This window comes from Pan paniscus, chromosome 6, assembly GCF_029289425.2.
Source record: "Pan paniscus chromosome 6, NHGRI_mPanPan1-v2.0_pri, whole genome shotgun sequence".
NCBI lineage: Eukaryota > Metazoa > Chordata > Mammalia > Primates > Hominidae > Pan > Pan paniscus.
In genome coordinates this window covers 195,637,781-195,653,909 of record NC_073255.2, presented here as the reverse complement: position 1 = coordinate 195,653,909, position 16,129 = coordinate 195,637,781, and the positions used below count along the sequence as shown (strand labels likewise).

The following is a 16,129-nucleotide window of genomic DNA, read 5'->3' as shown; positions in this document are numbered from 1 at the left end:
GCAGTTATTTAGAAAGGCAGGTACAGGCGGCCGCAAAGGCATCCGCCCCTTCCGAGCGCACACCTGGCCCGGTCCTCCTCTCCCGGCCCCGCGCCGGCCGCTGTCCCCCAGTTCTCTCTACTCGGAGCCGGGCGCGCACTGAGCACCCCGCTTCCCAGCCCCTCCGCCCACAGAATCGGGGAGGCGCGGCCGGGAGTGGGGCGTGGGGCAGGGAAGAAGGGAGGAGGACGGAGAGAGAGGCTGGGGGGGTCGAGGAGACCAGAGGGAGCGCGCGCGGCGGGGACAGAGAGCCCAGGGGCGAGGAGAGGGCGCGGGGCGCAGGGGAAGTGGGGGGCGGGGAGGAGGGGCGCGGAGCGGGGGTTCTCGGGGGAGGAGGGAGACGAGGCCTGGGGCAGCGCGGGGCGGGGACAGGGGCGGGGGGCGGAGCGGCGGGGCGCGTGGGGGACGGGCGTGCATTGAGCGCGCTCCAGCTGCCGGGACGGAGGGGGCGGCCCACGCGCTCGGGTCGCTCGGCTGCAGCTGCGGGGCCCGAGGTCTCCGCGCACTCGCTCCCGGCCCATGCTGGAGGCGGCGGAACCGCGGGGACCTAGGACGGAGGCGGCGGGCGCTGGGCGGCCCCCGGCACGCTGAGCTCGGGATGCGGACGCTGCTGCCTCCCGCGCTGCTGACCTGCTGGCTGCTCGCCCCCGTGAGTGCGCCCGCGACCCCCGCCCCACGGCGCCTCGGACCCGGTTCTCCCCTTCCGAGAAGAGCGCTCCTGCCGCCGGTCTTCGCCTTCCTCCCGGGTGCTGGAGCGCGGGCGGGGTCCGGGAGAGGGAGCGGGGTCGCCCGGGGTCCGGAGCTTCCTCCCGGAGAGCGTGAAGCGCTGGGCTCCGGTCCCGCCGGGTTGCGGGACTCGGGTTGGGAGGCTGCCTGCGCCCTTCCCCGCGCCCCACCGTCCGGGGTTTGCTGGAAACGGGATCGTTTCTTCCTGGACGCGTCAACGATGAGCTCGTTCGGGGCCGTCCCGGGAGCTGGGAGCTGCGGGCACCTGCGCGGGCTGCGCGTTTCACGGGGAGATCGGGGTTGGCGTTGGCCGCAGATGCCTCTCGGTCCCTCCCTGTACTTACTGGTTAGTTTTAGTGTCGGGGGGACGTGGCGTCGGTTAAAGTTTCCTTTTGGAAATAGTTGCTTTTTCCCACGGGCACTGGAGGAAATAACTGCGCATAAGTTTGTTGAATAAGTGCCTTCGCACATGGAGTTCTGAATTATTCCCTTTGTGAACCTTAAAAAAAAAGGAAAGAAAAAAGAAAGAAAAAAACCCGAGCCTCGTTTCTTGCTTTCCTCTTGGAGACTGAAGCGGGTTTGCGGTGCGCGCGGTTTTCGTGCGCGTCGCAGCCGAGGCAGGTCCGGATCGATCCGCGGCCCCTCTGCAGCTGGGAGGCTGCGCTGCTGACCCGACAGTGTCATTGATTAACCGGCGACGCCCGGTCTGCAGCGGGGCTCGAGCCACACTCCCTGGCCTTGCGCGGAGGCGCAGCTCGGCTTTCCTCCCTCGAGGGTGGGCGCTTTGCGGAGCGGGTCCTTGGAAAGTAACGGGTTTTATCACGGTTAATGCTGCTTTCATTGCTAAAATGTCCTAAAAGAAGTCATTGCTGTGCATATTCCAGGAACGTCAGGTATTATTAATGTCTTTTACACTTTAACAAAGTTTTTCTTTTTACATCAATATAATTTCCTTAATTCTGAAATTTAAGCCACTTACTTGTCCTGCATGAAAACAGAGGGCTTGGAGCCCAAAGTCAGTGCCTGGTGCTGGTTCAGTCACGAGCTAGAAGCAAGCTCGGGGCTCTTTTAAATGGGGCTAAAGGTGGCAGAAGTTCCAGCATTGTTTTCCCCTTAATTCTGTTAGGATATTGTGTTCCTGGTTGGAACTCTCATTGACCATTTCAATAGTAAGATAACTAAACATAGATGGCCATAGTACGCCCAACAGTATGATTCTCTTTAGTTACTACTTTAGTACAAGTAGAATTTTGGTCGGTGGTGGGGGAGGGGGAAGATCAAGACCAAAAGGATGGGTGGGGGGAGCCCTCCTTAAGCCCCCAAGGGCCGCTTGGCAGGCCCTGTGCTGACTTCGCGGAGGGCGTGAAGAACAAGGTAGAAACGGTGCCTTCTGAGAGGAAGCATTGTGTAGTTCTGCCTTCTTCTCACATTAATAGACTGTTAATTACTATCTTTGTGGCATCTTTCGCTCCCCTGATGGATCCTGACTGGAAATCGCCCCCTCTTCTCTGTGGGGCCACAATGGTGTGATTCCCCCACCTCTGCCTCCCTCCTCATCTTGCTGATTTCTTTGAATATCTCTTCCACCCCAAATTCTAGTCAAAACGATTGCAGTTTTATCTGTAGTTAGAGGGTTAAGCTTTGAACATGTACCAACACCTTTAAAAATAAAGCCCTTCTATCACGGCTCTTTCCCGGGTGGAGGCTGTCCCCGGAGGAAGCGGCACAGTCCACAGGCATCCGCTTAAACCAAACCAAAGAGTGTGAAACGGAGGAGCCAGGAGCCGGGTATGGAGAGATGAATGGAGTAAAGAGCTCTGTTGCCTCCAAATTAGTACCGATGTATTCTGTTAGTAAGTTCATTTTCCTGCTCAGAAAAAAAATTCTATTAGATTTTGTGTTTGTTTTATAATACCTTTACAAAGTAAATAGTGAAGTTTTTTAAAAATGCCAGAAAAATCAAGGTGATTGGTTTTAAATGCATTTTGGTTTGGAAGCAGTTTAAAGCTGTGAGGTTTGGGGTTGTTTTTGTAGAATTTTTGCTTGCTTTTCTTCTTCTTGTGGAATTTTTAGTTATTAATATTTCTTTTAACCGTGAACAGGTGAACAGCATTCACCCAGAATGCCGATTTCATCTGGAAATACAGGAGGAAGAAACAAAATGTGCAGAGCTTCTGAGGTCTCAAACAGAAAAACACAAAGGTAAGGCAGAGGCTTGGTGAGTAAGAACTCCCGTGACATTCTCACCCGGGAATGCGCCTCACTCAGCTGTGGTTCAGGGTCACCACCTGCATCTTAAAAAAAAAAAAAGAAAAAGGCCACTTCCCATTGTTTGTTAATGAACTACTGGTAAAACTCATAGAGAGTTGGATAGGTAGGGTCTTCACACACACCTTTAAAAAGATAAGCTTAATCCTTAGCAGTAACAGTTTCCATGGTTTGAGATGATAGCAACAGTTACTACAACAATTTCATGGGCTTTGTTATGCTTTGCAAAAGCAGCTTCAGTTTTCCAGGGGATAAGCATTTATCTGAATCCTTGCATTTTAAATTCTTAGCTATAGGACAGATGATTTTGATCTGGTTAAGGATGGTGGGTACTTGGCAGAAAGCAAACAGGAAAATGGGACTTTGGTTGTGCTGAAGACGGGCCTGCGGTGAACACTGTGAACGTGCAGATTGCCTTCTCCGGTTTGACAGAGGCATGCTGGGCCATCATGCTCCAACAGGGCCTGCTAACAACCTGTTTATAGACTCTGCCCTGGGATAGCACCCGGCCTATAAATAGTAGCAAGGCCTTTGTCCCTCAGCTTTCTCTGCTCTTTGTCATGATTTTCTCCTCTCCAAGAAAGAAATTAAATCTGTGTTAAAACAGTCTGTTGTCCTGTAGAGGGCCTCAGATGGTGGGCTTTATTCAAGAATAGCCCTGCCCAGCAGCAACAGAATGCAAGCCACATTACAATGAGTAAAAAGAAGCATGAGAGATTAATTTTAATAGTATCCTTTATTTACCTGAATAAATCTGAATCGTTAACATTTCAACGTATAATCAACCTAAAATTATTAATTTTGCATTCTTATTTGATGCTAAGTTGTAGAAGTCCAGTGTGTTTTTTGTGCTTACAGCACGACACAGTTTGGGCTCCATTTCAAGGTCCAGTAGCCACAGGCGGCCAGCGGTCTCCACGCTGGACAATGGGCTGTAGATTGTCACTAAAACAGGTGTCCCTGCCCGTTCCCATCCCCCTCTGAGCCACCGTTTCTTGGTCTGAAACGTGCAGGCTCTGCCTCCGAGGCTTCTTCCGGCTGTAAAGATCTGCGATTCCGCGGTGCACGCATGGTTCTGGCCCATCTTCCAGACTGTCTGGTTGAACTCTGTCCAGAGAAAGGCAAATAAAGTAACTTGGCTGAAGCCATGCTGAGAGTCTGTCCTGGGAAATGCTGATGCGGCCCAGGAGATGTGGATGGAGGAGGCAGCCAGTCTGCCACGGCAGAAGCAGCAGCGTGGCCATGGGAGGTCCTTCTTCCCAGTGGAAGTTCTGAGTTAGGAAAGGTAGTCCTGAGGAGAGACAGGCTTTTAGGGTTGCCCTCCTCACCTCCAAGTTCCAAATTGTCCAGCTTCCTGTTTTCATGGGATATTAGAAATGCAGATTTATATAAAATATTCCACTTTCTTAAAAGTTTGCAAACAATACATTAAAAAAAAAAAGATTTTGAGGGAGCCTGGAGCCATCTGATGGCTCTCTGCACGGTAGCTGGACCCTAGCTTAACCTGAGATTGGCGACGCCTCCTGGAACACCCTCACCCAAAGGCAGGTCAGCACATTTACACTATTCACAGGGGCTCCCCCTCAGTGGGCAGTCTGTGTGTGAGTCCTATCGGGCGCTAGGGGCCACAGGTCCCAGGCAGTCACTCAGCCCCACACCACCTTGAGTGGGTTCATATGCAGGCCCGAGAGCCCTTCGCAGGCAGCGTTGGTTGGGAAACTTGTCACTCGGCTTTCTTGCAGCGACAGGTGTCTACCTGGACATCTCGTATTGAAGGCTCTTATTTCCAGTGTCAGCTCTGTAGGAAAAATATCTGTATCTGATCCGTTTTACCTTTTTGACTTGCACGAAGTACTTGGTAACAAGACATTGCCCTTCAGGAGAGAAGCAGCAGCATGCCGGGGCCTCAGCCTGGCCACTCTTTTGTTTTTCTGTACTCTTTGAAATATGCGTGACTCAAATGCCAGGGATGTAAATAGAAGTAAGTTACCAGAATAAAGATGCTATCAGCGATGAGAACCGGAATCTACAGGCTGAGGCTGAGGCAGGCGTCTGATTAGATGGGCTGAGTGACTCCACGAGACAACAGTGCATTTGCACCTGACGCCAGGTGAGATGAGATTCTGAGAGTCTGTTACAGCCACTTTTAAATCCGTACGATTAAGAAATTTGTGTGAAAGAATGCCAGAAATGAGGTGAAAGAAATCTAGCTTCCAATTCCAGTGAGGTAATTTGTGTAAGTCTGATTTGGACATGTTTCTCTTTATTACATGTTGAATCTAAAAAAAAAACAAAAACAAAAAAACACTTAAATCCAGACAGAAACCAATTTCAATTCTAAGCTCTCTTACGGGATTCTCTTTGTAAGCTTAGGAGTTATTTGGAGCTGTATGACTTAACATCGATGCATCACTAAGACAAGCTTTCTCTTGCCGATATGTGTATGAGGCACTCCCGGCCTCAGAGCCGAGATCCAGCCCTGTTTCCATGGCCCATGCCAACCCGCAGGTGGAAGGCACAGGTCCCCGAGGGGGCTTTGTCCAGGCTTCCTGCCTAGGCACAGGCTGGATAGGAACTTTCGTGTGACTTTATATCATTCTTACACCCGCGTCTGGAGGGGTGTGACCTCCTCTGGGGAGAAGCAGAGGTGGTCTCTGTGTTCTGGGAGCACACTGTTCTGAGACATCCTTCAGAGGCGCATGGCTGAAATGGATCTGACTGTGAATGTCAGCTTAGACCAGGCCATGGAAAGTGCTAGGCTTAAAAACTAACTTTTCTTTGATTTTTTTTAAAACAATGGATGCTGAACTAATTTCGATCTACATGTCAGGAACTATGGAGGGTTTGAGGTCATTCCCCACTTGCAGGCTAACAACGTCGCCTGCCACAGTTTTGCAGATGCTGCAGAAGACGTGAGATGCTGGGCCAGAGACAAGAGACTTGCTGTTCACAGCACAGCAGGCATCATGAGCTGCGTGTGCGCACGGGTTCCCTCTGCTTCTCAAGCCCCCCAGGAGCAGTGGGAGCGGCCCCCTCCGATGCAGTGCATTTGTGTTGTAGCTGAGGAGAACTGGCTTAGGAAACCCCCAGTGTCAAAAGGAGGCTGCTGGCAAATCCCCAGCCTTTGTTACAGAGAGAGATGGTATTGTAATTATCTTAATTATCGAACTCTCCTAGGTTGTTTGCTATACAAACATTCTCAGAAAGAAGGATGACTTATGTCAGAGAAACATATTCTCTATCATACTTGGGGGAATGAACTCCTAAAGCAAGGACTGGTGGCTGCTGAGTAGGATGGAAATGTGCTTCCTTTCCGGTCCCACAGCATCCTGTGACTTTCGTGATCATAACTCACTGTGTGATTTCTTGGTCCTTCTCCTCCGGTGCCCAGAGGAGATGGCATCATGTTTCTGCTGCTTCTCCCAAGTCTCACACAGAACTTAGCATCTAGAGAGATATTTTAAAAGCTTTTGCTGAACAAATTAATGAAAATTCTCACAGTAGAAATTAAGTGATATACATATATATATCTAATATGCACATAGAAAAATTCTGTTCAAAAATGTATATAATGGGAAATGTCTCTACAGACTTCACTGCTGCCAGCCCCAAGTTGCCCCTGGAGAGTTGGGGTGTGCACACGTCCACACGTGGGTAGACCCTGCTTTTCCTTCCAGACACGTGGAAGCTGGCATACTCTTCACACATGTGCTCGGCATCTTGCTTTTCTTTTCTGTTTTGTATTTCAGTGTAACAATGTATTTGGCAACTGTTTTGCATTTGTTCTTATATTCTCTTTAAGAGCTGCTATAGTATTCTAATGTGTTTCTTTAGTCTCTCCCAGGTCCATGGACTTTTAGGTAGCCGACAGTATTTTGCTACTACAAACAATGTTCTAGTGACCGTTTTGTTGGTGGGAATAAAATATTTCACCAGCATTTGAGGGTTAACTTCAAGCCACTCATATAAAATGGGAATCACCATCTCCTATGACCAAATGACACTATTTTAGCCCACTTTCTCATTCCTGTGATGGTTGTGTCATGTGGAATATGGTTAATCACAACCCATTTTACACCTAGCCCTTTCTTGCTTGTTTCTCTTTGTCAGAGGAAACCAGACAGTGTCCATAAATGGGTTCTTGCTCACAGTGTCATGTGGGCACTGACCCTCCTCGGAGGGTCCAAGGCCCTGTGTGGCTGCAGCATTCCACCTCGCTCTGTGGTCTCGGCTCAGCTGCCCTGCGATGCTGCCCTCTGCTGCGGGAGCTGGAGCTCTGGTGGGAGCTCGCTGTTCGTGGTCCTCAGCAGATGTTCAAGGCAGACCTGTTCTAAGAAACTAAATGAATAATCACTGTGTTATGCTCCAGAAGGTCTGAACCGAGCAGTTTTGGCATCCACGGCAGAGAGCAGAGAAGTAGGTTCCTCTGATGTCGATATTGATGGTGTAGACGTCAGTTGTATCTTAAAAGGTGCCTATATCTTTCCTTTTCATTTTCTTTCTGATATAAGTAGGTCCTTGTTCTAGTCCAAATAACTTTTTGGACTGACGAGATAAACAGCCTGGTCACTTTTTTCTTTTGGATCTTTTTGACTAGATTTCTTCCATTTTCTAAACTCTTTAAGGTCATTTCCTCGTCTTGGATATTTAAATAATTAATAACTGTTTATTGGTTGGGACAGTCTTAAAGTAATGTCTTTATGCCTGGTGCAATGGGCTCATGCCTGTAACCCCAGCACTTTGGGAGATGGAGGCAGGAGGGTAACTTGAAGGCAGGAGTTCAAGACAAGCCTGATTAACATAGCAAGACACCAAAAAAACTTTTTAACTTAACCTGGTGTGGTGGCACACACCTATAGTCCCAGCTTCTCAGGAGGCTGAGGCAGGAGGATTGCTTGAGCCCAGTTCAAGGCTGCAGTGAGCCATGATGGCACCACTGCACTCCAGCCTGGACAACACAGACAACAGAGCAAGAAGCTGTCTCTATTTTTTTTTAAAGTAATGTCTTTATATTTACTTTTTATAGGAAACAAATCTCACTGAATTAATTTTTACCCTGAATAAAATGCTTAAGAATCATAAAGGGAATTATGGTTGAGAAGTCAGTTCCTGGCAGGTGAAGGAGTGAGCCACTCAGAAGTGCACTAATGGCTTCTCCTGTCTGGGAAGAACAGAGCTGTTGCCTGGGTGACCACAGTGGGCCACAGGAAGCCATTTGGGGTGGGCGGCCGGCCCCTTGAGGTGAGCTGCTGCTGATGGGGTCAGAGTCGGCTTCCTCCCCACCCCTCCTGCTGAGGTCAGGGCTCAGTCTGGTGCTGGTGTCCCCAGACACAGCAAGCTCCCACCAGTCGATGGCCTCTCCTGGTGCATACCTCTCTGCCTTCTCCACTCCCCTCCCTTGATCTCTGTCTCCTCCATCCTTGGGCTCTCACACCTGCCTCCTCCTCCCCAGGTATGCCTGGGTGTCCTCAGAACCTGGCTGCTTCCTGTCCTGCTGGTGGGGGTTGGTGACGAGTGGCGGCTGCTTCTCCACATGGCCACAGCAGTAACAATTCCTGCTGGCCTCATTTTTTATGATTTTATATTTATATACCCATTTCACATTCTTTACTTACGAGCCATGGTTTTTACAGCATGTTGTCTGTCGGGGCCTCCTCCTTTTCCTGGGCTCAGCCTGTTCTTCCACAAGGACTGTGTTGACGCGGGGGTTCTTGAGAGGCTCAGAGACCTGGGCTGGCTCAGTGGAAACGAAACCCACAGCCAGCATGCAGCTCACCACACACACAGCTCCTCAGTGTGTGGCCAGTGACCTCTCAGCTTCTTCCTGGGCAGCAGTGGTTGTCTTGGGTACATGGCCACTGTGGATGGACACTAATGTGCGCTTTCATGCAACCTGTCAGATTCTTGGTGGCTTCGACTCTCACATGTTTTTGATTTGCTATGGTTTGAATATTTATCCCCTTCAATACTTAGGTTAAAACAATCCTCAACGTAGTAGTATTGAGAGACGGGCCTTGAAGAGGTGATTGGGTCATGAAAGCTCTGCCCTCGTAAGTGGGTTAATCCGTTAATAGATTAGTGGGTTTTCAAGGGATAGGTTTTATAAGAAGAAGAGAGACCTGGGCCAACACGCTCAGCCCCCTCACTACACGATGGCCTGTGCCACCTGGGAACCCTGAAAAGTCCCCGCCAGCAAGAAAGCCCTCACCATTGTGGCCACTCGACCCTGGATTTATCCAGCCTCATAACTGTGAGAAATAAATGCCTTTCCTTTATAATTTACCCAGTTTCCGGTATGTTGTTATAAGCAACAGAGGCAAACTTAGACACATGAGCAGACTGCAGCTCTTCCTGAAGGGGACTTGAGCAGACTGCAGCTCTTCCTGAAGGGGACTTGGGACTCGAACCTCTTTGGTCACAAAGCTTTGTAGAGTTTTCTGGGTCAGCACCCAGTCCTGTGATTCCCTGAAGGCTTCATGGCCAGGACCTGTGTGTTTGAGGGTTGCCTCGTGTCGTGGGATGAGTGGAAATTAAACCATCCGGCTGACATTTGCTGATGCGTTGGCTGATCCTCTCATTTATTTATTTTTTCTGAGATGGAGTTTCACTCTGTCGCCCAGGCTGGAGTGCAATAGCATGATCTCAACTCACTGCAACCTCCGCCTCCTGGGTTCAAGCAATTCTCTTGCCTCAGCCTCCTGAGTAGCTGGGATTACAGGCGCCTGTCACCAAGCCCAGCTAATTTTTGTATTTTTAGTAGAGATGGGGTTTCACCATGTTGGCCAGGCTGGTCTCGAACTCCTGACCTCAGGTGATCCACCCACCTTGGCCTCCCAAAGTGCTGGGATTACAGGCGTGAGCCACTGTGCCCGGCCTCCTCCCATTTATTAACATTTTTCAGCAGGTTTTTATGGAACAGATACCAGATTGTAATAAAGAACTTTCCTTTTTAAATATTATTTTTATTTTATTTATTTTTTGAAACGGAGCCTCACGCACTCTGTCAGCCAGATTGGAGTGCAGGGGTGCGATCTGGGCTCACTGCAACCTTTGCCTCCTGGGTTGAAGCAATTCTCCTGCCTCAGCCTCCCGAGTAGCTGGGATTACTGGCATGTGCCACTATGCCCAACTAATTTTTTGTATTTTTGGTAGAGACAGGGTTTCACTATGTTGGCCAGGCTGGTCTTGAACTCCTCAAGTGATCCGCCTGCCTTGGCCTCCCACAGTGCTGAGATTACAGTGCGAGCCCCTGTAGCCGGCCCTTTTTTAATGTTAAAGACTCACTTTTCTTAACTAATCAAAGACTAGAGACAACATGAAGCTTAATAAGTTATCCTGATAAAACACAAAATCATTGTTTTCTAGGCCAATTACTTAAAATGTAAAAAAAAAAAAAAAAAAAAAAAAAAAAAAAAAACTTTTGTAATTAAGAGAAGACCAATATTCAAGAAAATATTGTCCTATTGGCCAGGCGCGGTGACTCATGCCTGTATCCCAGCACTTTGGGAGGCTGAGGCAGGCAGATCATGAGGTCAGGAGATCAAGACCATTCTGGCTAACACTGTGAGACCCCGTCTCTACTAAATATACAAAAAATTAGCCGGGCGTGGTGGCAGGCGCCTGTAGTCCCAGCTACTCAGGAGGCTGAGGCGGGAGAATGGCGTGAACCCAGGAGGCAGAGCTTGCAGTGAGCCGAGATGGCCCCACTGTACTCCAGCCTGGGCGACAGAGCAAGACTCCGCCTCAAAAAAAAAAAAAAAAGAAAGAAAATATTGCACTATTAATAGAAAACAAACTCACTTTGTGTCAGTACTTGAAGCTTTTTTTAACAAAAACTTATAAATAAAATCATTCTAATGTTAGTAGTTTGACCACACATAAAATTTCTTTTGTCAGACTTTCTACAACTGTGTATGCCCACTCAGTTTTTTTCTTACTCATTTTCTTCTTTTTTACTCTGGAACAATCAGTCATCTTGCTTTAAAAGTACTCTCTTTTTCCTTAAACACAGACCTCATATACTTTTCCTTATTAAAAACACATCATACTTTCTCTGTTTTTTTCATATACAGTTGTTTGCTTTCATCTTTATTTCTAGTGGTTTTAATTACACATGTTAATTCAAATTCTTAATCCTTAGTGACACTGATATGCACTGTGAATTAGGAAGTACATGATATCATAGTTATTAAATGGCATGTACTTTCTCAGCACAGGACACACTTACTGGCAGACCTAGGTAGCTCCAGTTCCTCTAGAATAAGCCAAAAATACTTGAGCTTAAACTTCTTTTTAGGAATTAGTGTTTTAGTAGTTTATCTTATTTGGGCATGATCTAGATATGTAGTAAATATCATTTAATTTAACTTAGTATAATTTCAGAGTTACAAGTTTTCAAAAATATTTTGGAAACTGTTTTCAAACAGACAGATAATATCAAACTACCTGTCATCTCAGGTTATTTTTCTTGTTGACAAATTTTTTAACAGGAATAATGAGCTTATTTGACTAGCTCAGCTAGGTAGAATGTCCATTTCTACTAAATCATCGATATTCTTATTTATTAAAGATTACTCAAGTTAGATGAACTTGAAAACCATTGGGTTAGTTCCTTTTTTCTCACAAAATATTTAATTTTTACAAGCACCTAATTTTCTTTAGGCAAATAAAATAGATCTCGTTTCTATGTTATTTCTAATAATAACATCAGAAGGTAGGGTAATATGAGATATAAATAACATACATACATATAGACGTACATAACCAAACAGACAGAAGCAGAGATTCCTGGCCTCTGTTCTCAAATTGTAGCCCTGTGCCAGGAACAATAATATAAAACTCACTGGTCGGTCCAAATTGTGTTCTTGGCAGATAAAGTTACCTGTTCGGATGGCCAAAGTCTTTTGTTAATACATATGGAAAGGACTTTAAGATTTTCCATTTGCCAGTTTTTTTCTACAGTGTTCCCATTTTTTCTCCCTTCTGATGCGTCATTTCCCAGATGCCTGCATTTTAAAGATTTCCGTATCTCTAAGGCAGGGAGAAAGGACATTAAGTTTTCTCCAGAAAGGAGTTGTGGGCATAGTTGCCTGTTGTCCGGGGTCAGATTTATTGGGACCGTGGGCCGTGTTTAGGGGGTGGCCAGGAGACACTGGTGTGTTGACGAGTCCTTCTCTTCAGCCTCAGGTGGCTGCTTTTGTAATAGCTCAGGGTTGTGTGCAAGGCCAAAATCTGAGTTAGTTGTTGCAGATGCCCCAGGCTCAGTGGAGGATTTAATTTGTAAAGAATTTGGTTTTCAGAATCTTCATACGGAAAAGGCAAGAAATCAAAATAGCATTTTGTTTGAGTGCTGTAGAGATTCCTTTAGGGAGGCTGCATTTTTGGAATCATTCTGTCTGAAATCAATCGGTATGCCAATCATTCTGTCTAAAATCAATCTGTATGCCAATCATTCTGTCTAAAATCAATCGGTATGCCAATCATTCTGTCTAAAATCAGTCTGTATGCCAATCAAAAAATATATTGTGTGGTTTGCAGATACTCACGATTCCTTGTTCTTGAATGTGCCCATACGTGAATGATTTCATGTGGAATAAACTTCCCACCGTGGCCACTGTGACTCGGAGTCATCCCCCTGAGCTGCACCCATTTCTCCAGAAAGGCACGGGCTCTGGGTCTGTAGTTTCTGAACATATAATTAGCTGGAGTTCCAGATGGGGTGTCCCAGACTCCATGGATTCTCATGAACCCATAATTCCCTGTTTTTCTCACATTTTTCTTACCTGAGGCCTCCGACTGGATCCAGGACAGTTCCTGTAGAACATCCAGTTTCACTCTGGATCCCAGTCCAGGTTCCAGTGCAGTCCCTGTCAGACCCAGGCTGAGCTCTGGAATAAAAACTGCTCCCATGGAGTCGGAGAGCTCAGGGTGCAAGTTGTGGAGCTCGACCTCCTAGAGGGGCTTCCCCTGTGGCCACCAAATGCAGCAAGACAGCAGTGGGTGCAGTGGCCCGGGGGCTGCCCACGCCCGGTTACTCGCTGCTCCTGGGGATCTCACTTCTGACAACAGACTGTCAAAAAGGTAAACTGAGGCACAGTGATGTGTTTAAAGAGTTCATTTGAGCAAGCAACAATTCATGAACCAGGCAGCTCCAAACCAGAGGTGGTTCAGGAACTCCCCTGAAGGAATGTGAGGGGGAGGCTTTTATAGACGACACAGAAGTAAAGCAAAGAATGTTGGCTTGGTTACACTTGCACAGCTGCCTTATTTGTTCTGTCCCATTGTAAAGTCCCTCGTTGATACGATTATTAAAAGTTTGTTGGTTACTTCTGGTTGTTGAGCTTAAATCCTACTATTCTTTAAAATGGGAATTTACAAGAAGTGGCTCAGGTTAAGTGTCGCTTATGTCTGCAAATCAGTCAAGGTTGAGGTAATTTGAGACCTGACTGGTTGTGTCTGCTCAGGAATTTTTCAGGTGTTGTCTCCATTTTAACTTTGAGAAGCTTAAGCCACCTCTGGTGATAACCAAAATCAGTGACTTAGGCATGGATTTCAATGAAGGTTTCAAGAGGTTTATTAAGCCAGTCTTACAGCAGATTCAGAAAAAATGTGAGTCACAGACACACCTGTGACTATCTTTTCTGAAGAGGTCTTCAGGAGGGTTAGTGTTTATACTTGTCCTTAAAGCAGCAAAGTCCTGTGGGGAGAGGGGCGAGGAGGTAGTAAGGCAAATGGCCACATGCTGAGACTTTAGTTGCTACCCAGTAAATCTGCGTTTTACATCAGACCAGATGAACTTTTGAAGAAAGAAAGGGGATAAAGGAAGCATCAGTTTTGCAGGTATTTCTGGGTAGGTAGAGGAAATGGCTGATCTCATCTTGTCATTCTGCACCTGGGAAGACAAGCTTGTAATCGACATGATCAGTGTGAAATGAACGGGGCCTCCATCCTTAACTTTTCCTTTGGCATAAAGAGTTTGGGGGTCCTGAGAGTTTTCTGTTTGCCTTTACACAGGAGATAAGGTTTTCCATTTGTTCACCATCCACTTTGTGAAATCAGCATTTTCTCTTCTCTGGTCTGTCGATTCTTTGAAGTTTGACAGCAGGGCCCCGTGTTCTTCTTTCTAAGATTTGATGACCCCTCCTCATTCCACTGGCTAGAGTCTCCCCTATCACACCCCTGGCCAGACCACCCCATTATCTACGTTTCTGCATGTAGATGAACTGGGCGGAGGCAGCGCATTCTGTCTGGAAGAGGAGACTGCCATGCTGGGCCTCGGATGCCATGTCCAGAGCACGCTCAGATGTCTGCAGCCGCTTGAGTATCCTGCCGTTTGTAGTGCTTCTGTGGCTCAGAATTAACAGTTAATTTCAAGGCAACCTTCCTCCCATCCCAGGAGATTATTAACAGAGCTTTTCAAAGGATCTGTAACTTACCTGTAACTCTTTCCTTGCCAGTGAAGAATGTAACCACCCGATGGGTTCTTCCTGCCCATGGCACAAACGAAATCAATACACAGCATTTCAGTAAAGAAAGAATTTAATTGACGTGATGCCGGCCACGCCATGTGGGAGACCGAGTTGTTACTCAAATCAGCTCATCAAAGCCTCAGAGGCTAGGGTTTTTCAAAGGTAGTTTGGGAATAGTGCTTGCTGCTGATTGGCTGGGGTGCCATCACAGGGGTGTGGGAAATGGTCCTCAGTGGGCTGAATCACTTCTGGGTGGGGCTGCAGGAGTGGTTGGCCGGTCCAGGTGGAGCCATGGTGTCAGACATGCAGAAACCCCGAAAAGATATCTCAAAAGGTCAATCTTAGGTTCCATAATAGTGATGTCATCTGCAGGGGTAACTGGGGAAGTTGCACATCTTGTGACTTCCAGAATAATGGCTGCCAATCATTTATGTCTGTGCCTTAGCAGAATTCAGCCTCCTCTCCTCCCCTAGCCCGGTGGTCTCTCATTCGCTTTACAAAGATGGCTGAGTCTGGGGGAAGGGCTCTTATCACTTACACCATAACCTAAAAGTCTCTTGAAGTTAGCTTGACCTAAGCCCAGGAATAATTGAGGGCATCTAAAGTCAAGATGGGGTATGCTTAAATCAGGTCTCTTTCACAGCCATCATTTTCTCACTGTTATAATTCTTGTGAAGGTAGTTTCAAGAGGGGAGGACAGAGGCCAATTTGAGGGGACAGAGTGTGAAGCTGGTCACCTGGCCCTGTCCCCCCCAGAGGCCAGTTTGAGGGAACAGAGTGTGAAGCTGGTCACCTGGCCCTGTCCCCGCCAGAGGCCAGTTTGAGGGAACAGAGTGTGAAGCTGGTCACCTGGCCCTGTCCCCCCCAGAGGCCAGTTTGAGGGAATAGAGTGTGAAGCTGGTCACCTGGCCCTGTTCCCCCCAGAGGCCAGTTTGAGGGAACAGAGCGTGAAGCTGGTCACCTGGCCCTGTCCCCCCAGAGGCCAGTTTGAGGGAACAGAGTGTGAAGCTGGTCACCTGGCCCTGTCCCCCCAGCCCTGTCCCCCCCAGAGGCCAGTTTGAGGGAACAGAGTGTGAAGCTGGTCACCTGGCCCTGTCCCCACCAGAGTCCAGTTTGAGGGAACAGAGTGTGAAGCTGGTCACCTGGCCCTGTTCCCCCCAGAGGCCAGTTTGAGGGAACAGAGTGTGAAGCTGGTCACCTGGCCCTGTTCCCCCCAGAGGCCAGTTTGAGGGAACAGAGTGTGAAGCTGGTCACCTGACCCTGTCCCCGCCAGAGGCCAGTTTGAGGGAACAGAGTGTGAAGCTGGTCACCTGGCCCTGTCCCCCCCAGCGCTGTCCCCCCCAGAGGCCAGTTTGAGGGAACAGAGTGTGAAGCTGGTCACCTGACCCTGTCCCCCCCAGAGGCCAGTTTGAGGGAACAGAGTGTGAAGCTGGTCACCTGGCCCTGTCCCCGCCAGAGGCCAGTTTGAGGGAACAGAGTGTGAAGCTGGTCACCTGGCCCTGTCCCCCCCAGAGGCCAGTTTGAGGGAATAGAGTGTGAAGCTGGTCACCTGGCCCTGTTCCCCCCAGAGGCCAGTTTGAGGGAACAGAGCGTGAAGCTGGTCACCTGGCCCTGTCCCCCCAGAGGCC

The 16,129-nt window shown here is 48.2% G+C and overlaps 1 protein-coding gene across 1 annotated transcript in view; it reads left to right on the top strand.

The window, feature by feature from the left end:
- The first annotated feature begins 479 nt into the window (after nt 1-479).
- Nucleotides 480-16,129, top strand: part of VIPR2 (vasoactive intestinal peptide receptor 2) — a 118,298-nt gene continuing 102,648 nt past the window's right edge. Inside the window, exons 1-2 of the mRNA XM_034951833.3 lie at nt 480-688; nt 2,868-2,967. Of these exons, the coding sequence (XP_034807724.1) occupies nt 638-688; nt 2,868-2,967 (151 nt within the window). The 5' untranslated portion in view covers nt 480-637. The remainder of the gene's footprint in view (nt 689-2,867; nt 2,968-16,129) is intronic.